The sequence below is a fragment of the Gobio gobio genome (assembly GCF_949357685.1).
Source record: "Gobio gobio genome assembly, chromosome: 18".
Classification (NCBI taxonomy): Eukaryota; Metazoa; Chordata; class Actinopteri; order Cypriniformes; family Gobionidae; genus Gobio; species Gobio gobio.
The window spans coordinates 27,317,317-27,341,123 of NC_137111.1; the positions used below are offsets into that span (position 1 = coordinate 27,317,317).

The 23,807-nt window shown below is 36.8% G+C and overlaps 2 protein-coding genes and 1 long non-coding RNA gene across 5 annotated transcripts; all 3 read right to left on the minus strand.

Annotated features, from left to right (window-relative positions):
* Positions 1-906: 906 nt before the first annotated feature.
* LOC307142066 lies at positions 907-7,033 on the minus strand. Its single transcript, XR_013818420.1, has 6 exons — positions 6,662-7,033; positions 6,420-6,466; positions 6,161-6,245; positions 6,002-6,071; positions 5,527-5,682; positions 907-2,763 (listed from the first exon to the last, which is right to left on the minus strand). It is a non-coding gene; the product is annotated as an uncharacterized lncRNA (long non-coding RNA).
* Positions 7,034-15,075: 8,042 nt separating this feature from the next.
* rps24 (ribosomal protein S24) lies at positions 15,076-17,777 on the minus strand. Of its 3 annotated transcripts, XM_079842222.1 has the most exons (6): positions 17,744-17,775; positions 17,047-17,112; positions 16,756-16,965; positions 16,210-16,323; positions 15,635-15,664; positions 15,076-15,152 (listed from the first exon to the last, which is right to left on the minus strand). In XM_079842222.1, exons 1-5 carry the CDS (start codon positions 17,744-17,746, stop codon positions 15,659-15,661), a joined length of 399 nt encoding a protein of 132 aa, XP_079698348.1. In that variant the 5' UTR covers positions 17,747-17,775; the 3' UTR covers positions 15,076-15,152; positions 15,635-15,658. The 3 variants fall into 3 exon arrangements, with proteins under 3 accessions (XP_079698348.1, XP_079698349.1, XP_079698347.1); XM_079842223.1 differs by lacking the exon at positions 15,635-15,664; XM_079842221.1 differs by lacking the exon at positions 15,076-15,152 and having other exon boundaries at positions 15,635-16,076; positions 17,744-17,777.
* Positions 17,778-20,135: 2,358 nt separating this feature from the next.
* On the minus strand, positions 20,136-22,750 carry qrfpra (pyroglutamylated RFamide peptide receptor a; the record flags this gene model as incomplete). The annotated part of the gene is made up of 6 exons (XM_079842258.1): positions 20,136-20,458; positions 20,554-20,651; positions 20,787-21,022; positions 21,507-21,568; positions 21,733-21,891; positions 22,411-22,750. The coding sequence occupies 6 exons, from the start codon at positions 22,748-22,750 to the stop codon at positions 20,136-20,138; spliced, it is 1,218 nt and encodes a 405-aa protein (XP_079698384.1).
* Positions 22,751-23,807: the final 1,057 nt, after the last annotated feature.

Below are 23,807 nucleotides of genomic sequence, written 5' to 3' on the forward strand. Positions count from 1 at the left end.
AGACTGAGGAATAGACAGAGAAATGGACAAAGCTGAACTAGAACTAAAACCTGAACTAAAAACTAATCATACAAGTATGTACAGGTACAAGTATTTCATTATTTGCAATTTCTGAGAGACTTTTATTTTTTTATTTTCAGCCAACCTCGTCTTATGCTGCCTTCATGTGCTAGAAATGTCCTACTTCCCACTTCTGAAGTTGTGATTACAAGTTCATCACATTCAGATTTTGAATTGAGAGGGCGTTCCATGTCCAATTTTTTAACTATTTATTGTGAATGTTACTTATACAAATAATGTTTAATTGAAAATGTTCTTCTTCAGGTTTACATCCAACATTAAGTATAGCCAATTTAAGTTTGGAAACAATACATTGTAGGCTATTAGCCTACTATTTATCTAACAGTTTAAATGTTTTTTTCATTAATAAAAATATATAGATGGATTTTAGGAAGGGGGTCCCTCATTAAAGGTTCATCATATTTGGTGGTCCTTGCCATCATAAAGTTTGAAAACCCCTGTTTCATACCGTCATCACTGTCCTTGTCATAGATCAATTCCCAGTACATTCAGCATCTGGCTCATATTCGCCATCTCGAACATATTCTCAAAACGATCATTTTCAACATCTTCGGAATCAATATTTGATTGCGTTGCTGATGATACTTCCTATTCTTTTGTTTTCTGACTGCGGTAATTACGAGTGAAACGTCACTTCATCATTGTGTATTAGTCATAGCCATCTTATGGAATAAAGGTGAATTGCTCTTATTCATCAAAGATTCAATTATTGTTGTGCAGAAATAAATTTACTTACACTGTTACACACCTCGTTAGCGACCCTATACAATTTTTTTTTAAATGAATGGGGAAAATAGGCATTCTTTTTTTCTTGTTATATTGTTTATAATGGATTGATTGAGGAATATTAAGTAGGTTGATGTCTAAATACTAAAGATCCGAGGTATGCATTTAAGGGTTAAAAAAATATGTTCATAAAGAGAACCATGCATTGTGAAAGAGAGATATCTGGCTTACAGCATAAATAGTTTCTGATAAATTATGTAAATCATTCATTGAATTCAACAGGTCATCATATTGAATGGCTTTACAAAAGGATCAAAGGATACCAATAATTCATTCAGTGCTGATATTTCCATCAAATCCTCTTCATCTCATTTTAGGTGCTGCACATGTGAATATACATCTCTTTTCTCACTTTAATTTCATAAACCTCAAGTTGTATCAGGAAGATCTTTCAAGGCATTATTTGCTTTGACATGAGGTATGGTAATCGCCACTGCCAATTCTCAATGGTGAGAGACCATTACAAGCTAAGCCATGTGTTGAAGCATCAAAACCTGGAACTGACTTTGTGTCCTGCTTGAAGAGGTGGTGCTAAATTAAGGATGACATCTCATTGGACTTTCTGGACAAATACCAACACACAGTTTGACGCACTTCAACAAATCTGAAAACATTGACATTGACTCACTCCTTGGCTAGGGGATGTCCCTGGTCTGTAAAAAAAAAAGGTACAGCGGCAAAACATTCATCTCAGTTTCTCTTTCTATCCACAGAAGCCCCTGGAGAAGGGCAGGCACAGCCCCACCATCTGCTAACTGCGTCTGGAAGAGCCAGAATGGCTGCCAGGACCCAGATGCCAGAACTGGCCAGCACAAAATCCATGCATGATAAACCTGCAACTGTACCTATTACCTCTTCCACACTATTCAATCTGTGATGCTTGGAGCAAGAAGAATAGTGTCAGAAGACCACAAGGCCTAATTGGTACATATATCAATAGAATGTCAGATATATATTCACTTAAACAACATGGAGGCAACAGAAAAGGGCTGTACCACATGTATCATGTGAATTCTCATTTATAGACATCTACCAATGGTTTTTATGGGAATACCAGGCAGAAGATCATTATGGTCCAGTCTATAAATTAGTCAGAAACTGTTTGCTTAATGCATAATAGATGACACAGTGCAGCTTTGGATGATGCCAAACGTGGATCTCAAATTCAAATATCAGTCAGAAGGGATGGTTTTAAAGCTGAAGGGCAGGCCCCCGTCTTCCAATGGCTATAAAAACATATAGTCCCGACTCCCGAACCAAACTAATGCTATAGAGTTATAAGCAATGAAGCAAACCAACCAGCAACGAGGCGAATCACAATATTACAAACTTTGTTTTGTAAAAAAGGATTTAAAAAATCAGACAAAAAGACAAAACTACACTGTAAAACTTTTCGCTGTAAATTTACAGTAAAATACTGGCAGCTGGGTTGCCAGCCACTTACTGTATTTTTACAGAACAACTTCTGTAAACAGTATTTACAGTACTGTACTGTAAAATTTTATGCTGTAAATTTACAGTAAAATACTGGCAGCTGGGTTGCCAGCCACTTACTGTATTTTTACAGGACAGCTACTGTAAACAGCATTTACAGTACTGTGCTGTAATTATCAAATACTGTATCCTACTGTAATATCACATAATTTTACAGTATTAAACTGTTCTCTACATAAATACATAATTAGAAATATTATACTTTAGAGTTTCATAACAGTAGTCACAATAGGAAATAGAAAACAACATTCTTTGGGGTTTGAAACATTTATTAAAAAAAAAAAGATTAAGATAAAATTGCCTGAAATGTTCTTTTTTGGCACAACATGGCCAGTTTTCTTTGAAGTTACTTTTCCTTTCTTTGTTTTTGATCCACGTTCTGGATTGATGTCAAGAAAACGTCTAAAAAAAACAGAAGAAGAAAAAATTATTAAATGTATAGATTAAATGTTACAGACAGAAAGACAGACAGAAAGTCACCAGCTATCTGTTTTAACGACTAGTCTGTTTGGATAAAATTAAACAACATGAAAAGATGCAATGTTGAATGTTGTGATCAATTAAAAAAAAAATTCTTCACTGGTTACACTGCACAGCTTAACAATATCATCCCCTCATCAGGTCGTTAATCAGGTCCCATCTAAGTATCATTGGAAATGCAGCCATAAATGCAGCACATTGCCAGAATCCCTTATGACTTCAATACTTAACTTAACTCAATTGCAAGACTACGTGATAATGTTAAACATCATTTAAAATGTGTGTTTGAGCGGTCTTAACTGAACACAACTTGCACTGACATATCTTAAAATGTCCGTGCCATTGTTTTGTCTCAAGATGCACACCAGTAATTAAAAAAAAATGACATTTTTATAAAAGGTGCTTAAATACCCTACTTTTACTAAGGTCTACACCTGGCATAAAAGGATAGGTCAGTCAAAAATGAAAATTAGCCCATGATTTACTCACCCTCAAGCCATCCTATGTGTATATGACTTTTTTCTTTTAGACGAGTACAATAGAAGTTATATTAAATAATGTTCTGGCTCTTACCAGCTTTATAATGGCAGTGAATGGCTGGTTTAAAGTTGATGACCTAAAACAGTGCATCCATCCAATATTTAAGTAATCCAGACAGCTTCGGGGGTTAATAAAGGGTTTCTAAATGAGTTGATGCATTTGTGTAAGAAAAATATACATATTTAAAACATTATTAACTGTAATAACTTGCATCATGCAGACTACCCTAAACATTGATTTGCGCCAAAAGAGTGAACTTTGACCCACAAGGCATGTCGATTTATTAACCCCCGGAGCACTTTTATAATAAATTAATGCACTGTTTTGGGACTTCAACTCTGAACCAGCCATTCACTGCCATTATAAAGCTTGGATTTGCAGGACATTATTTAATTTAACTCCGATTGTGTTTCTCTGAAAGTAGAAAATCATTTACACACCGGATGACTTAAAGAGCACCTATCATGGAATTTTGAAATTTACCTTTCATGTAGTGTGTAACATAGATCTAAGTGAACAAAAACATCCTGTGATAGCTTGAAATATGACAGTGCACCGTATATATAGTTATTTTCTTTCAAAAGTAAGAGTCGACTCGGAGTCATTTTTAAGAATCGTTAGAAGACCGAAGCTTTTTCTCTGACTAGATGACGTCAACTTGTCAAGTTATTTGAATACGATACGCCCACTTATTGCGCTCCAAGACGCCAGTGAAAACTAGAAAACATCATGGCGACGAGACGCTGTGTTCTGAAGTGCGACTCAAAAGCAAACTTTTTTCATCTGCCCAAGGATGAGCATTTGAAGACTAAGTGGCTTGAAGACAAACCATACATCGTCGCGATTGAGTGTTTATTATTAGTCGTCAAATGTATGTTTCGCGATCTCAGGAAGCTTTTATTATGGACTTTTATTATGGCACATGGTTCTTCTTCGTCTGTCTGTACCATACATGGATTACATGTGCACAGAGCGCCCTCCGGCTGCCAGTATGAATTGAAAACAACACATAAGAGACTCAATCGCTCATGATTAGGCTATTTCTGCCCATTTTGAGGAAGTATTGAATAAAAAATACTCCTCTGTTTAGAAATTTGACACAGACATATGAGAATCTATCAATATGTCTCCTCATCTGCACACTTTTGAACTAAAAGCCCTGAGGGATGTTGATTTGTCGCGAGTCTTCGTGAGGAGAATAGAGGAGTTTTTTTATGAATGAGATCAGCTGAGGCTCATATTACAATCAAACGGTACAGACGCGGTTTTCATATTCATAACTCCTGACACATTAACAAATTACTGTCATTATAAGACTTTGATGGGCATTCCGTTTCCGAGAATATCTGCACAGACTATACCAATCACAACTGACTGGGTCATCGGACCAATCACCGCAGATTAGCATCACGTAAAGGCGGGGTTTTGAAAAGTGAATCACTAAAGGAATCATTTGAGAATCGCTGTCAAAACAGGTCAAAATAAATGCATATTATAAGAAAACTAAAGTCTTTTTTGTCATTGCATGCATGCAAAACTGTTGTTGGGGACTTCTAAAACAATATTTGGAACATTTTAAATGCCATGATAGGTGCTCTTTAAAGGGTTAGTTCACCCAAAAATGAAAACTCTTTCATTATTTACTCGCCCTCAAGTTGTTCCAAACCTGTATGAGTTTCTTTGTTCTGCTGAACACAAAATAATATATTTTAAAGAATGTTTGTAACCAAGCAGATAGAGCAAACATTGACAACCATAGTATTTTTTCCCCTAAAATGGAAGTCAATGGTTGCTCTGCTTGATTAAACATTCTTCAAAATATCTTCTTTTGTGTTCAGAAGAACAAAGAAACTCATACAGGTTTGGAACAACTTGAGGGCAAGTAAATGATGACAGAATTTTCATTTTTTTGGGTGAACTGACCCTTTAAGGGTGAGTAAAACATGGGTGGATTTAAATTTTTGGGTGAACAATCCCTTTAAAATAAGCCCTGTCTGTGAAACCAGGGCCATGTTGTTCATCCCTGTAGTCAGCTGTACAAAACGTTTGTGAACAAAAAATGAAGTCCTTAACATATGCTGTCAAGATGAGGTTAGTGACAATTCAATCTAAAATATATTAATGGCAAATATGCTAATGACAAACCTCTGAACAAACTCAAGGGTGCATGCTGGCCTCTTCCTTGTACTGCAAGTTGATGTTATAGAAGGAGACAAACAGCGCTGCCAGGCCAGTGATGAAGTTGGGCTGTGCTCCTTCACACACAACTTGACATCCAGCGCTGGTTGCTCAGAGATTGACCTGTAAATGAAAAATAAAATAAATGAATAATTAAAAGAATGTTCTATGTAGTTGTCTATTCACAGTTCTGCATAACTATTAAAAGAACTCTGATGCTTTTAAGCATAAACTCACTTAATGTTTTTTTTTTTTTTTTTTCAGAAAACAAGACAATACTTAACTTATCTAAAAATTCTTACATGAAGAAGCATTTAATAGACATCTGGACTGGAAACAACAAAAAAATATTAATGAATAAAAAAATAAATTGCAGTGGGGTGAGTAAATGATAACTTGCTTTTCAATTTAGGGTGAAACTACCACTTTAATTTTTACATACCAAGAAATATAAGGCGTGGACTCTCTGGCAAATGTACAGTTTGTTGGACATCAGATGGATTTGCAAATTCCTGAAACAATTTTTAAAAAGGACAGCACAAATATGAGTAAACATAAAACATTACAGATGAATGAGATTTGTTGAATAATCCTTACTTACATCTGCTTGAAGGATAACACCATCTGACTTCTCCTCTGGAGAGTATGCTCCGAACGTCATCGTTGGTTGGTTTGCTTTCGAAAAACTAAATTATGGAATATCACATTTGAAAGAAGTATTAGGAACATGACTATGGATTTTCATGTGCTGGCAAAATGCTGACAATGATTCAAAAGCACGATCACAGAACTTAAACCATAGCATTTTTGTTTACAAACTATAACTAGCACTGATGTGAACTTGCTTACTAAGCACTTACGTTGCTTGTTTACATGCACTGGACCGTCTTCGGTTTATAATACAAGCCTGAAACGGAGGGAAGAAAATAGGGATCAAAAGCAGGTCACACAAATGTTGTGAAAATTATGTGAAATATTGCATTAACTTATCTTGGTAAAGAGGTGAGAACAGATTATTTGCGCGGTAACAAATCGCGTTCTCAAAATCAAACCATTCGTGTAAACAATGTCAAAATGTGAACGCAAAACGTAGTTGGCTTACCGTATCAATGCTGAGTCGAACAATTTTCCATCTTCTTAAGCTCTAAACTCCTCATCGTCTTCTACAGATGACACATTTTTCCTCCCGTCTTCATGTAATGTTAAACGTCCTCCATTTTCTGCTGCGTCACAGGCAACTAACGTAATGGTTTGAAACGCGAACTGATTCAACCAAAGCACACAAAAAAACGTAAAAACTGCTCACATATTCAGAGATATACACGGGTTTAAACATGATTACAGGATTAATGATTCTGTTCAGTTGAGTGCCGCTGACAAGTTGAGTTTGCTGTCTGTTCTGTTCGCATCTGATCTTAAATGAGCGCGAAAGAAATCAATCCCACAATTCAATGTCTTTACAGTGTGATACTGTATTATGAATTTAGCGGGCTGAATACAGAAAAGTGCTGTATATTCACAGATGTGCTGTAAAAGATACAGTATATTACTGCTTTATGGAAATACAGTACAATACTGTGAGAAATTCCCTGTAAATTTACAGTATAGGGTTACAGTGTATGTACAGCTTTAGGGAAAAAAATACAATTATCATGAAGCATGGTAAATTAAAAATGTAAAACTATTCATTTAAAGATGCTAATTATGAATATGGAAACAATACTTTTTTACTTTTATTGCAAAATATGCATTTTAAGTCGTTGGAGAGCATAGGGAAACTGACTCTACGTACATTTGCAGTGCTAAAGAGGAGTAGGCAGGGGCTAAAGAGTTCTTTAACTTTACATGCCATAATTTACATGCCATAATTCTCGGATTGGTGGAAATTTCTCTGCAGAATATTTTTTTTTTCACCAGGAATTCCTCTGTTAAATGTGATTCTTTTAAACGAGTTAAAAATAATGCGGGCTGATGGCTTCAACAAAAGCATATACCATCGATTAACAATCTCGTAGCTCACAGTAGGTATGTCTTTAAAGGTTTACAAGTTATAGTTCAAAATCCGTTGGCCTAAAGAAAAAAGGTTTTTACTTCCAGAACCAGACTGTAGCACTCTATTGATTGAGCCAGTCTTGCTGTGTTGGACTGATCGAACCTGACACGGCAACAAATCAAAAGAGAGCATTTTAAGAAAGAGAGATTTTAAGAAAGCAGACAGCAGATCTTTGCAGACGTTCTACCCAATTAGGGCCATCTCTCCTCTTGTCCCTCTCTATTTTCCCCTTTATCCTCTTTCCTTTCGTTCTGTCTTCTCTTCACCCTGTGTGCACCTCTTTTCACCTCTATTGGTATAGATAAGGCAATCTAGGACTACTCCTATGAGTTCTCTGGATTTTGCACTTTTGCAAAATCATAGGGGAGGAAAGGGGAAAGAATGAGAGATTGCAAAGAGAAAGAAGAAGGAGAAACAGTAAAGAGAGAATGAGAGGAAAAGAGAGAAATGGGGGGCGGTGGGGGCCTGGGAGTGCACGTCAGCGCTGCTGAGAAGAACCTCATTTTCCAAGACCATCTGTTACCAGTCCCTGAGCTGAAAGCTCCATTTATGTCATTCTTACCACTGTCACACAAGCAAAGCGTCCTCTCTACTGCTGCTTACACCACAACTCTGACTCTTTCATCAGCAACTCACTGTCATTGTAACAATCATATGGCAGATTTATAGCCCAAACATAATACAATATTTAAGCAATATCTCACGAACAAGAGTGCTGTTGTTCCAAATACAGCTGTAATGCGACCGCATGTTCACAGCCATGCTGATATTTAGACCTAACTGTTCGATTGTCAGCATAATGTTGCTTTTAAAACAGTTCAATAAGCTGGAACTTAATATGGAGTAACTTATAATTTACACACAATATAGACGGTTGCCTATTTGTGCATCAGCAACGAAAATAAAGAACTAATGAATTAAAACCAAACCAGCGTTAAATTGAGCACAATGTGTCTGTGAGCAAGACGTGTTTTTTATTCAATGAATCAGAGTGAATGATTCAATGACTCGCTCATAGTCACTTGTTTTGTTTTTGTTAAAAGAGTTAGTTTCTGAATTAATCTTGGGGTGCTTCTCATTTTTTATTTTTTTTCATTCCTTGCGTCTTAGCTCCACCCCTTTAGTATGCGAGGAAAGCATACACCTGTGTATGCTCACTCATGACTCCAGGAACTCGCCTCCTCGCGGTTCAATTTAATTGAGATGTACTTCAAGATGGCTGAATTCCATCTGATTCTGGGTCACAGGCTGGAGGAAGGAGGAGCAAAGAAACAAGGAAGCACTGTCTCAAATGGCACACTTCATGTGCACTTATGGTCTTTCTTGTGGACTTACAATGGCGCATCCTCCATGAGACCGTAGGGTTGCTCGCGAGCGCCCCCTTTGCAGCTTCAGCCATTCCTGTGGAGAATTGTTCTGCATAAATCCCCACAATTAACACACAGAATATTGCAGTATTTATTATAAATGATTTATCCATGCACATCTTTTTTTTTTATTCATGTGCGCTAATAATCTTTCATCAAAGTAATTTCCCCTCCCCCATGCAGCAAAATCTTCTCGTCTCTGATGTGTTTACTGGCGCGAGGACAGCACAAAATGCCACAGGCTTTTGTCTGCAATCTCCATTTACTGTTTGCAATCAAAAAATAAAAACATTAAAAAAGGGCTTAAATCATGTAATGTGTGGGCAACATAAGGACTTCCAATTAGAGATCGACCAATATTGATTTTTTATAACTGATACCGATACCGATTATTATTTGCATGTTTAAGTGCCCGATACCTGATATATAGAACCGATATTTATTTATTGTGTTATTTTTTTACAATTATAGCTACAGCACTGAATTGAACAACTGACCTGAACTTTTTAAACACTGTAATATTTGCAATTTCACCCCTTACAGAACAAAACACACTTCTGGAAACCGATATATATCGGTCGATTTCTATTTACAATGCTTTTGGGAAATGCAAAACTTTTGACAGTCAAGATACAAACGGTGAAAAGTCCCAGTGCTGTTGGATTGAATATCTAGAATGACTAGATACTGACTAGAACTAAAAAATAATATATTAATAAAATCTGTAAAAAGTTGGCATTTTCCAAAAATACCACAGCATGATTAATAATATCAGAATGTACATCAATGCATCCTGAGGCAGATCTAAAACTGTTTTATTACTCTGCTCTGTTATCCCTGCTATAAAGCATAAAATATTTAAAGCTGCCAGAACTGTTACTCTGTACGTTTTTACATTATAAGTCTGAAGTGTAGCAAAGGAATCCGAGAGGAAGACTGACAGTGAATAGCTGAGAAACAGAGACGAAACACAGCAGGGGGTTAAGAAATAGGCACGGAAAATGGAAAAGGCCATGCGTGCTGTGTTCAAAGCACTGCCTGAACATAGTAGTTTACCTGACTGACTTTTTCTTATTGATGGGTGCTGGATTGTTTGCACTATACTGTGACTGAGTGAGACACTCCTTTAATCAATTTGTGGGGAGATCACGCTGTAACCTTTGCAGTGAGATGCAGGGGTGGCCAGGAGATATCGAACGTAAGGGCGCCCACACACTATACATGTATTGAAAAGATGTCTGGTTAGCCTAACCTGATAACCTAACAACTTACAAAAACTCTGTTTGCATGCATAATAGTTATAAACATAATGTGATTGTACATTTAAAAAAATTTAGTTTAGGTGTATGCAATCAGATCATCAGGTTGTCACTTGTTATGTGTTTTATGTGTCAAAAATATGAAGACTGAACACAAATATCTCATCTCTTATGTCATCAGTTGTTGCTCTTTTTGATCCAGGGATTCCCTTCCATCCCAAAATTACTTCAATGTATCGCATTCAGTTTATTAAAAGGGTCAGTAAATATTTTTACATTGTTACAAAACCACTGTTTGAAATAAATCCTTTTCCTTGAAACCTTATGTATCAAATAATCCTGAATTGCATCAGTTTACAGACAAATATTAAGTAAATATAATTAAAAAAACTGTAAAAAATAGGGCACAATGTACTGTATTATTTGACAGGATTTTCTGTATATTTTTTTTACAGTGTAAAACAGCTCTATCAATAATAAGAAATGTTACTTGAGCACCAAATCAGCATATTATAATGATTTCTGAAAGATCATGTAAAACACTGAGGACTGAGAATTCAGCTATGCCATGAAAGGAATAAATTATTTTAAAATATATTCAAATAGAAAACAGTTTTTACAGTATTTTTGCTCAAATAAAGCAGCCTTGGTAAGCATTACTTATTTTCAAAAAGGTTTTTTTTTTTTTTTTTTTTTTTTTTTTTTTAAACACACTTTTGGACAGCAGTTGTTGCCAAGGCCTATATGTAGGCCTCTTAATTGAATGGTCCAGTTTACCTGAATTCCCCTTATGTCAGGTCACAAACCCTCAGTGCCCCCCCCCCCCCCCCCAAGGTTAAAATCTTGAAAAGGGTGACCTATGACAGTTTTTGAGTTCACCTACAACTATTATTGTACCCTTGAGAAGAGACTCCATAATGACTGTTGAAATATTAAGAAAATAACCAGTGTCCTGATACCTGTTGATATGTAGGCCTACCTGACTGAATGCTAAAATATCATTTTCACAGATGCAGAGAGGTTGGTGAATAGAAAATGTTTCTGAAAAATACAGTAGGCTATAGGAAAGTCAAGGAGACCTCATGTTTTGTTCTTCACGGCGCACTGAGACAGACACCAAGGACGTCTCAACTCATTCGACCTACTTAAGAGTTGGTCAAAGTAAAGTGTGTCATAAGCACAGTTTCACTGAGAGAGAGAGAGAGAGAGAGAGAGAGAGAGAGAGAGAGAGAGAGAGAGAGAGAGAGAGAGAGAGAGAGAGAGAGAGAGAGAGATCTGCTGTCAAGTCATATTGCAATGGTCGCATCACTACATCCAATTAAGTTTTCCTCAGGTTGAGCCATTGCTGAACCTCTTTAAATTTGTAACCTCAGACTGTCATCATCTGCATGCATCTTTTGTCATCAAGGAAAGACCTCTGTTCCTATGCAAATTTCTTTAAAATGTCATAGTCAATGTGATGACGATGCTAAAATTCAACTTTTGTCTAACCGTGTGCGTTGAGCGGTTAAGCAAGTAACACCTGCAGCCCGATTAAAAGCAGACTTCTACCGGTTTTCTAACAGCTTCGCACTTGGCAACGAGACCACGACAAACTCATTGTGTAAGTGTGTGTAACACAACGCAAAAGGAAACCCCGCGCTGCTACTATCGCCACTGACAAAGAAACATGGAAGAACATGCGATAGAGCAGCAAAATGAGATATAATTCAGTGTGATATTAATGATATATCGTTCTCAGACGTGACATTAATTTAGAAACACCAAACTGGCAGACGCCAGGTTCGCAGACGTGGAGAAGCAGGAGTGTTTTGACATATTAAATGACTGCAGACAGTGGTGCGCTCCCCGCTCTGCATTCAGCCCACGTTTCCGGAACATTCTGAGCGCGCTCCTGTGGCTCTGCCTGACCCACCGCCAGCCCTCCTCAGATCACATTCAAAGTGATTGTGCTGTTCAATATTTCATTGACATCAGCCTCAAAGATTGTTGCTACAGTGACACCAGAGATAATTATTTTTTACCACAGTCTTTTTTGAGATGTTTTACCCCCTCCTCTCCCTGGCTCCAGCCATTCCTGTGGAGAATTGTTCTGCATAAATCAGCTGGTGGAATATTGAATCAGCCTCACCACAGGGAATGTGTTTTTGTGTGGTATGTGTGACTGATTATTACGGAGTCAAAAGCGCAAAACCAGGCAAACAGCGTCGCTAAGTGGACAGCTCTGGAACACAAAACACGAAGTCTTTAGTCACATTGGTTGCAAATGCTAACCCGTATTACTTGCGGAACACATAATAAAACAGATATTTTTAGGAATATGCATTTTTAAATCCAAAATATCGGAGACTGTCGACGTTTTTGCTTAGAACAAGAAAAAACATAGCCTAGGCTACTCGTTTTGAACGACATGAGGGTGAGTAAATGATGACAGAATTCATTTTTAGGACTGTTAGGTGTCCAGTGATTGACATTAGCCTACATATTGACTGACTGAGAGGTTTGAAATCAATCAGGTTCTGGTGTAACACAGATTATCTGCCTTGTAGCCTACATAAATCATATTGCGCGGAAAGAGCGCCGCCATAAGCAGCGTCATAATATTCATATTGCCCAAGGTAAGGACATCTGCCAGGCAAATAAATGTCATTATACCATGCCAACCTCTAAGATCCTTGGGGAAACACCATTGTTATCCACTGTGATTATGTGCATATTTAATATCTTTTTACAGGCATGCTAATGAAAAACTCTTCAAAATAATGTCGAACAGGTATTGCACGCACGTTGCATAATATCCATGAAGCTGAATAAATCAATCTCGGCATTCCAGCCCCTGATCAACAGTTTTATTGGAGGGGGGTCATTTTAGTCTAAATGCAAAAGAAACATTGAAAGCAACGGCAGATCGTTTATCTACATTTGATCTACATGTAATATGAGACCAATTGTGAAGAAATAAGCTATTACATAATGCACACTTGTGATACTAACTAATGCACAGTGACACTATGTATCAGAGCACAGTGCACGCTTAGTAGGCTATGTGCTTTGCAATGCACCTGTGCTTGTTGTCAATAAAATATTCCTCGGAGAAATGCTATGCCCCGAGGAAAGAACACACAGAGGCATAAAATCTTCAGATTTCCCCCTCCGGTTCACTGTTTTTATGAATCACAAATCACTAGGCCAACACAGCTCTCTGCAGACAGGGGCCCTGGGTTACTGTGGTTACATGGGAACCCTGCAGACATAATTTGCACAAAGACTCTCAGAGACTTTTAAAAGTCACAAAACCAGTAGAATACACTAAATTCAAAAGTATTTATTTGATCAAAAATCCTGTGATATCAAATATTTTGAAATGTGACTATTTAAAATAACCTTTTTATATGTATTTGAAAGCAACATCATTTTGAAGCCATCCTTCAGAATTCTGCTGATTTGGTGCTCAATAAATGTTTCTTTCCACAATTCATGTTGAAAATAGTGGTGCTGCTTAATATTTTTGTGAAAACATGTTTCCAGTATTCCTTGACTAATGGTAGTTCAAAAGAACAGCAAATATGTTTTAAATGTATTCACTTTCACATTTGATCTGTTTAATGCATCCTTGCTGAATAACAGTATAATTTTTTTCCCCAAAAAAAACGTACTGACCCCAAACTTTTGAAAATTAGTGTATGCGATATGGCTCAAGCAAAATATGGCTGAAATTAAAAAACAAAAACAAATTGACAGCAGTAACACAGCCTGTGACAAGCCATTCAGACCATCACTGACAACAAACCTGTGATGAAGCATCCCTCCCAGGCGCACTCAACCACTTCTATTCACTGTTTGAGATGCAGAATAACCAACTGTCCAAAATCTACCCACACCTCCCTGGCTTGGTGCTCTGTCCGTCTCTAGTCGACATAAGGAAGACCCTATCCAGTATTAACACACACAAGGCTGCAGGTCCTGACAACATACCTGTCCGTGTACTGAGAGACTGTGCTGAAAAGCTAACAGATGTCTTAACCTGTACCAAAGTAGTCACATGTGTCCTGTCTGAATGACTACCATTCCATAGCACTGACCTAAAAGAGCACTTCTCCCTCCACCCATCCTCACCACTTTCTATAGGGGCACCATTGAGAGGGGGCTGACCAGCAGCATCACTGTTTGGTATGGGAACTGATATGCTGCAGATCACAAGACCCTACAACGGACAGTGAACACAGCTGCAGATATCATTGATGTCCCTCTCCCCTCTATCCTGGACGTCTTCCTTAGTTGATGCTCCAGCAAAACCACTGGCATTGGTGAAGGACCCCCAACCCATTCCAGTCTTCTATCACCAGGAAGACGGTACCAGAGTCCACTCTGCCAGACTGCATCCTAAACCAGTAACATTTCAACACAATCTCCATGCAGGTTTATTTAGGTTGTGTATAATTTCTGTTGTTTGTTCATACATCTACATACGTGGTCTTGTGAGGAACAACATTTTGTTCCTTTGTATTTCTCCTCATGCAGTGGAAAGTCAATAAAGGTCCCTTGAACTCAAAGAGCTAAAACCTACAACCATCAGAACAAAAATATCTAATGACTTTTTATGGTCCAAAATAGGATGGCAGTCAAGAGTGAAATTGAGCTGAGGATATCAGGTGATGCCACAGAATTGTTTGTTAGGTTCACTTTGCATATAGCTGGCTGCTGTAAAGTAACAAAATCCCTCAAGGCTTAGATATTATATTTTACATCTGTATTAATGGGAGCCCTGTGCTATTTAACATCCAAGCAAGACATGGAAATCCTGCATTTCTGATTAAGCACTCAAAGACATCAGGAATCACTTTTTTTAAAGAATTTATTTGTTGACAATGTACAAGAACATTTTCAGGCTGATGGTCTTCCCTGGACGTCTTACTGTAAAATGAAAGAAAAGACATTACAGTGAGATTTATACAACTTTCAATAGTCTTAAACTACATTTAAGAACTAACTATTACAACAAACTACCTATTCAATATCCCTAAATATCACATTTATCTATGACAAACGCTCACTTCAAGGTTGAGTATAACTGAGAGACAGGTTGTTTCTGAATACTCGAGTCCATGGGATACGGTCACACTTGCAGACATGCAGCCAAGTGGCTAGTTTACCTCAAGTGAGTGAATGCTAACCACACACGCATGTCAAAAATTAGTAGCAACTCAGTCAAGTAAGCTGACTGGATTGATTTCAAGTATGTACAAAAATTAAAAGATCTTTTTATCTGTGTTAGAAACGCACGATCCTTTACATATCTGCAAGTGGGGTGAGGTATTAGGACTGAACATGCAGAGCACTTCAAGTAACTGGTAAAAGTGGATCACATCAGCACACCATGTCGATTGCCACGCTACCTTCTCCTGAAAACCTCAAGCCTTTCACTTCTGTAAAGATCCGAGGGAGGCAAAAGAGGGCAAAAGATTGGATAGAAATGAGAACTTTCAACTAACACTATTAATGTCTAGAAATGCTCTCTGAAATACAGACTTTGATGCTGGGTATGTGAACTACACCCCAGAAAAAAGACTGTCGATTGAGTTTGCCAATCGTTTTCAGAGAGCAATTGTAATATAGCTTGTTCTACAGATCACTACAGTCCAGCACTTCACTATTAGTGAGCACACCACTTTCACTACTCATTAAGGGGATTAAACACAGCTGCCTATTAGAATCATTTCCAACCACATCAATAGCATTAGCTATTAACATAGCAGCTAAATGTTTGGAGTTAACTTTTCAGGTCACTCCAGACTCTCCTTCCACAGCAGTTAGTCTACTTGTGAAAGTATTTACCTTCTACAGTCCAGATGTACATTTGACAAAGGAGGAAAGATGACAGGTTACATATAACCAAGACAGTGACAAAAACCTCTGTAATGGGCAGAATGAAAAGTGGAACAGGAACTGATAAAACAAAACTGAACCATACCTTCTTGCCAGCAGCACCAACAGATGCTTTCTTGATGCCTCTAACTTTCTTCATTCTGTTCTTGCGTTCCTTGCGCTGTTTTCTAGATGTCTTTTTCTTCTCATAAAGGCCATGCTGAGGAGGAGAGAGAGAGAGATTTACAAAACATGCCTTAAATGTTTCTTTAAATATTTAAGTTGCCAGTGCTTTAAGTTAAACTCCATCCACTTGAAGCAAGCATCTAGGGCTGCATGATTTGAGGATTTCTGATTATATCAAGTCAAGAAATATTACTTTTATAAATACTAATATGGTTATTTTAGAAAAATGTAAAAAATTAACAGTACAACAGTCAAAATTATTTCTTAATTTTCAAACATAACCAAGCAATGATTTTGGCAAATACACAAAAAGCCCTGTTGAAAACAGCTGGGTTATAATTGTCTCACTTCAAGTTTGGGAAGGCTGACATGTGTTGTACGTAGTTACAATTTTATAAATCACACTAAGATTCCAGTTTCATTTCGATTAATCGCACAGCCCTACAAGCATCAGTCAGTGGCGTACCCTTTGCAGCCTGTATTTGGGCTCATTTTTCTTGGCGTAGTCCAACGAGTCGTAGATCATGCCGAACCCTGTTGTCTTGCCACCACCAAACTGAGTTTTGAAGCCAAAGACGAACACCACATCTGGGGTGGTTTTGTACATTTTTGCAAGCTTCTCCCTGATCTCTGTCTTGGGGACTGTTGCTTTGCCTGGATGCAGGACATCGACGACCTGAAACAATTATAAAGAATGAATGAGCAAAAGCATACTACAAATCCAAACTAAAGTCAGCATTCAAAATTTGCCACCTACCATTTGCTTCCTCTGAAGCAGCCGGTTTGTCATAAACTTTCTGGTCCTGACAGTGACTGTGTCGTTCTGCAAAGATAGACATTTGTTAGAAATCTAATCAAACACACAACAGATATTTTCAGTTGAGATACTGAGGTGCAAATGAATTGGGCAAAGTTGATGGTAAACATGCAGGAACGCATTCCTCTGTGCCGTACACTTCATGACAGCCACATTTCTTACTCTTAACAGTTATATTCCATTAAACAAACTCAATAGTATTTCTTATTATTCAAAACGAAACGTGGGCATCTTGTATAGATGTAGACTAACGTTGTGTAGTGCAAGACGCTTGCAATTTATGAGAATGAAACTATGGTTAGCACATTAGCTACATTAGCTTGATGGGCTCAATACTAAATACTGGGTCTAAATTGATATCCATGTTATTTTATGTTTACGCGTATATGTTTACAATGTAACACTTTAATGTTCCTAGCCACTGTGTAACAGTAGCACGATGGTAATACCTGAGACACCATCACCGTACGGTCATCCGAAATTGTATAAGTTTGTACACATTACATATTCGAAATGAAACTGTACACTTATTATTACATATCTGTAGTGTGCTTTACGCTCACATTGACATTATAATATAGTTGGATGGTGAAGATTTAGTCAGATTTTCATTATCATTTGTCCACAGTCGACTCACCATCTTGGCGTCGGCTCGCTCAGGGACGAGGAAAAGGAAGAAAGACCCGTAGGTGTCCGAGATTATGCCTGCGCGGTGGGATAGTATATTGAGGTACTGCCTGACTGAAAAGCGATGCTAAATAAAATTTCTATTTAAAAATGGTTTAAATCATTTTTATTTTATAGATAAGACTCAACGTGATATGTGAAAGTGAGAAAAAAGTGTGGAAATATAATATCCATCAGACCAATAAATTATTAGTTATCATTTGTAAGTCACGACTGTTTTAAATTAAAATGTTCTAATTAGCCTATGAACTGACTTGTCACATAACTAACTGTCAAATAAGAAGTTAATATTTCTAAACTTTTTATTAAACAACGAGTAGTAATCTAATTAATTGATGTTATGAAATTCCGATTCTCTACAGCTAGGTGTCAGTCGCCCACCATTAAATGACCTCGGGCCTCAAGATAAAATATTAATTTTACCTGGAGTAGGCTATAAATAATTTATATATAGATTATTCTCTCAGATACACTGCACTTATCTCCTTGTTGTGTCTGTGTGGTTTGTCAGCCATTGTCAAATTGAGTGACATTGTTTATAGGCCTTTTGTCTGCCCTATAGTACCAGTCACAAGTTTGGAAACATTACTATTGTGCAATATTATTACAATTTAAAATAATGTTTTATTTTTTTATTTTAACATAGGCCTACTTTAAAATATTATTAATTTCTGTGGTGCAAAGCTGAATTTTCAACAGCTATTACTCTAGTCTTCAGTGTCACATGAACTTTTAGAAATCAATATGCAGATTTGATACTCAGTTATTTTCTATGTTGGAAAAAGTCATGCTGCTTAATATATATATATATATATATATATATATATATATATATATATATATATATATATATATATATATATATATATATATATATATATATATATATATATATATATATATATATATATATTTGGAACGTGTGATACTTTTTTCAGGATTCATTGATGAATAAAAAGTGACAAAGAACAGCATTTATTCAAAATAGAAATCTGTTCTAATAATATAAATCTTTACTATCACTTTTTTATCAATTTAACACACCCTTGCTGAATAAAAGTATAATTTATTTTATTTCTATACACTGAACCAAACATCTGAACAGTAATGTATATTGTAAGATTTCTATTTTTAAATAAATGCTGTTATTTTTTAAACTTTTTATTCATCAAAGAATCCTGAAAAAAAATTATTACATGTTATAAAAAATATTAAGCAGCACAACTGTTTCCAACATTGACAAGAAATCAGCATACTAGAATGATTTCTGGAGGATCATGTGACTGTAGCAAAGTCTCACCTTAATTTTAGTTACACTGGTAGACTGGAAGTAATGGTTGATGAAAATTCAGCTTTGCATTATAGAAAAAAATTATATTTTAAAGTATATTAAAATGGACAGCCATTATTTTAAATTATAATAATATTTCACAATATTACTGTTTTAAAATTGGTCTATATATCCTTGCCACGGCCCAGTGGCTCAATGGTCCCCCAGGAGGTCTTTCTGTGTGGAGTTTGCATGTTCTCCCTATGTCAGCGTGGGTTTCCTCCGGGTACTCCAGTTTCCCCCACAGTCCAAAGTCATGCAGGTTACGTGAAATGGAGTCAGAATTGCCCGTGTGTGTAAGAGCCCTGTGATGGACTGGCCATCTGTCCACAGTGCTTTGGCCCTTGCCCTATGCAGAAGTCGGTAACACTTTATTTTACAGTGTCCTTGTTACATGTAGTTACTATAGTACTAATTTTAAATGATGAGTAATTACATGCAACTAACTATAAATCAAACCCCAATCCTAACCCTATAGTAAGTACATGTGGTTAATTATTACTAATCAGTATGCTCAGTACTTAAATGTATTATTACATGGACACTTTAAAATCAAGTGTAATTCAGAAATCTTATGGGTGGAATACACAACAAAGACAATTTTTCAAATGTAATGGTCTGTCATTGTGTTGGATACTTCTGAATTGTTATATTATGCTTCTGTTATATTATATTATGTTATGGTATATTACATATACACTACCTTTCAAAAAGGGCTCAGTCAGTTCGATTTTTTAGAAATTAAATACTTTTATTCAGCAAGGATATGTTAAATTGATCAAAAGTAGTACACATTTATATTGTTACAAATAAATGCTGTTTTGATCTTTCTATTCATCAAATAATCCTGAAAAATAATCACAGTTTCAACAAAAATATTAAGCTGCACAACCATTGTCAACATTGATAATAATAAGAAAATAAAAAAACATTTTAAAATGTAATATTTCACAATATTCCCAATATTACTGTGCAGCCCTTAAAAAGTCCCCAAACTTTATATCATTAGATATCAGTCTGTAGAGCATCTTGCATGCACTATATTGCTCTCAACAGATTGCACCTGATCCACTATATGTATTCTGGGCATGGCAGAGATTCCATCTTCCTGTCTGCCAGACTTACAAAAAGTTACTTTCCATTTGTCCCTCACATCTACACGGTGACTGGACCTCCTAATGCAAAGGGAAAGAGTGGACATGCAGTTCTTCTGAAAGTTCTCATTCATGAACGCGTAGATAATAGGATTGTTGAAAGAATTTGAAAAACCTATAGCCTGTGCAACAGCAATAATCGTATTGATTGTGATGTCATCATACTTCTTGTTCAGGTAACCTGGAAACAAGAAAGCGAAGCTGAAATTTGAAAGAATACACACTTTGAGACTGTAATTTGCACAGATAGTTTACTAGACACTTTGATGTTCTTACTGTACTCAAACAGCATGTGAACTGTATGGAAAGGTGCCCAGCAAACAGTAAACAGCACAACAATGGTGACCATCATCTTGATGGCCCTTCGCTTCTTTCTGTTGCATCAAGAGAGGCATAAGCAGTACTTACATATTTAGTCCGTTATATATTAAAAAGAAAACATAAAACCAGAAATACTGTTGTCATTTAGATCAGAGGCAGTCAGAAAGAAGAAAGGTAATAAAAAATACCTGGATATTTTTCTAACCTCCCTTTGGTTCATGGCGTTGAGAACTGAGGAGTCCCCAACTTGTTTGCGAATCCACAGCTCAATACCAATTCTGGTGTAGAGTATCAGCATGGCCGCAAGTGGCAGGAGGAAGAGGAACACTAGAATGAAGGTGGCATACTGCTTCCTGTGGGCGCTCGAGCTCCAGCGCTCCTGACAGCATACATGATGGAGATCATACAGAAAGTCATATTTCACCTGTATAAGCCACAGGTGGGAAACAGAGAGATTTGAAATAGCAAAGTAGAATATGAAAACCATTATAAATGTAGCCGCAGCATTTGAAATGGACCATTATGTGAATATTGGTGGTCAAATTTTTTTATAATTAAGATGTTTTAATGTTTTTGAAAGGTTCTTATGCTCGCCAAGGCTGGAAATACAGTAATATTGTGAAATATCATTATATTTTAAAATAAGAGTTTTATATTTTAATACATTTTATAGTGTAATTTATTCCTGTGACGGCAAAGCTGAATCATTACTCCAGTCTTTAACAAGCTAAACCCATGGGGAAATTAAGTTTGTGTATGGTAATACACCCACAGAAATCACTGTACATCTCTGCAGTGACTGAATGCTAACTAATGTTGGAACAAGTTGGCTGTGGTGTTTTGATTTAAAAAAAAGGTACAAATGAAAATTTTCAGCAAAAAATAAAAATAAAAAATCTGAGCAGTACCTCTAATTGTTGAACAAAGAGCATTGGTGATCCAATCACCATGGCTGCAATCCAGACAACCACTAACAGAGAATGAAAACACTATAATTGAGATGCGTTATGCTTCTGTATAATGCATATTATGCATGATCAAATACTGCAAAAACAAGCCAGAAAATGGAAAACATGACTAAAAATAAATAATTAAATAAAAACAGGGATGTGGGTTCTCAGAACTATAGGCTACCCAGCATTCGGTATGTTCTTTGCGGGGTGCACTGTCTTTTGATTTTCAGAGGGTGCACAATCCCCTGGTACCTCTCCGCAGCGATGCAGGTCATAGTGAGAATGCCAGTCACGATAGCAGTGGTCTGAACAAAGGGGACTGTTTTGCACACCAACACACCTACAGACATGTAAATGTTTAAAGAGTTAAGACAGTCTTTACAACACAACAAAGTTAGAAATAATGAGGTGAAAGAAAAGCCACCTGTTAGAACCTACATTCACTCATATTTCATAAGTTGTTCAAAAATACATGGAGATAGCCTATACTTATTCATGAAATCAGTAAAACAACAACAAATAAATACATAAATGAGCGTGGTTAACATAATAATGGTTATAAAATAATAATGGTTGGCATTTTAGAGTCATTGATTTAAAACATTTGTGGAAAATTGTATTTGTTTTAAATGATTTAAAAAGGATTTTTTTTTATTTGTCATTTAAAACGAATTTAACCCTTATAATCTGCAAAGCCTATACAGTAGCCTATTCACTGCATGAAACAACCCCTCTATAGTAGCCTATAGTTGTCAACAACAAACAAAACATGCAAAACAACATAGCCTACGGCAAATTCACAGAACATGTAGGCTACATTCTTACAAGCTTTGTTTTATAATAAAGAAATTACACTTACCCCCGAACCACTCAGAGGAGATATTCTGTAGCAACGTGAATGGGATGCAGAAGAAAGATATCAGCAGGTCGCTGACGGCTAGAGAGCAGATGAATATATTTGTGGCAGTCTGTATCCCACGTTTTTTTAGGACAATATAGACAACCAGACTATTGCCAATGAGAGCCAGGAGAAAAATCACCGTGTAAACAATAACAAACGTAGTTTTGGCGCTAACCGGTAACTCGGGGATGTAAACCAAAGGCTGAATCTGGTACGTCTCAATGAACTCCCGACGAGTAAGATTGTAAAATTGTAGTAGTTGTTCCAACACTTCAGGAGTAATCTTCATGTTCCCCATGTAGCCTAATAAAGCTTATTTTTAAAATGGGGGGAAAGAATTCAAAGTTTTACTAAGAGCAGACTGTAAGTGCAGCCTCTATTTCGTGTCTCACACATTGGCTGTCTCAATAGTCAGTTGGCTCGCTAACTCACACAGCATTCTGAGCGAGGTAGGCAGCTGTGGAGAGCGAGATAGAATCCATTTACTCAGTGAAATCCTAAGGACCTCACATTTTTACTTGTGTTTCACGTTTGCAGTTAAGGCAAATTTACATTACATTTAAAAGAACGAAATAGTAATTATTATTAGGCTATTATTATTATTAAAGTTCACATTGACTTTTCATCACTTTAACAGGTGGCAATTTTACACAGTTAATATTGATTAGAGATCCTGGAAGTCTAAATCATTAGTGTTTCTACTAGAGAATAAATTAATCAAATTAGGCTCGAGATACAAGCAGAGAACTCCAGAAGACACACAGCTGCTGATACATGCTGGTGTGCCATAAGGAGTTTGACCAATTATTCATGTCTGTTTGTTCCTTACATGAATATGCATGTTTTGTGCCGAAATCAATCAAATTTGAGTCACAAATAGGCCTGCTAAGAAATTAGATTTACTTGACCCTTGTAAGTCTCATAAAACCAATAGAAACAAACAAGTTATCTGAGCAAAGAATTTTATATTCATCAATATTTCTAAAATGTTAAGGGTTTGAATTCCCAGTATGAATTGCAGCATAAATAAATTAATTCCCATTCCCTTTAAACTGTTGCCGTCTGGGATTGTAACATGCAATCCAAATGATAGCACTAGACCAGAAAGTGTGTCTCTGGAGCGGACTCTGATTTGGCTTGGACTCGACTGGAGCGGACTCTGATTTGGCTTGGACTGGAGCAGACTCTGATTTGGCTTGGACTGGGCTGGAGAGGACTCTGATTCAGCTTGGACCGGAACAGACTCTGATTTGGCTTATACTGGAGCAGACTCTGATTTGGCTTGGACTGGACTGGACTGGAGCGGTCTCTGATTTGGCTTGAACTGGACTGGACTGTAGCAGACTCTGATTTGG

Coding starts and splice junctions, on each gene's coding strand:
- rps24 (XM_079842221.1), bottom strand. Junction 16,966..17,046: donor TGCTTCAGAGGAAGCAAATG/GTAGGTGGCAAA, acceptor TAATTGTTTCAG/GTCGTCGATGTCCTGCATCC. Junction 16,324..16,755: donor CCAAATACAGGCTGCAAAGG/GTACGCCACTGA, acceptor TCTCCTCCTCAG/CATGGCCTTTATGAGAAGAA.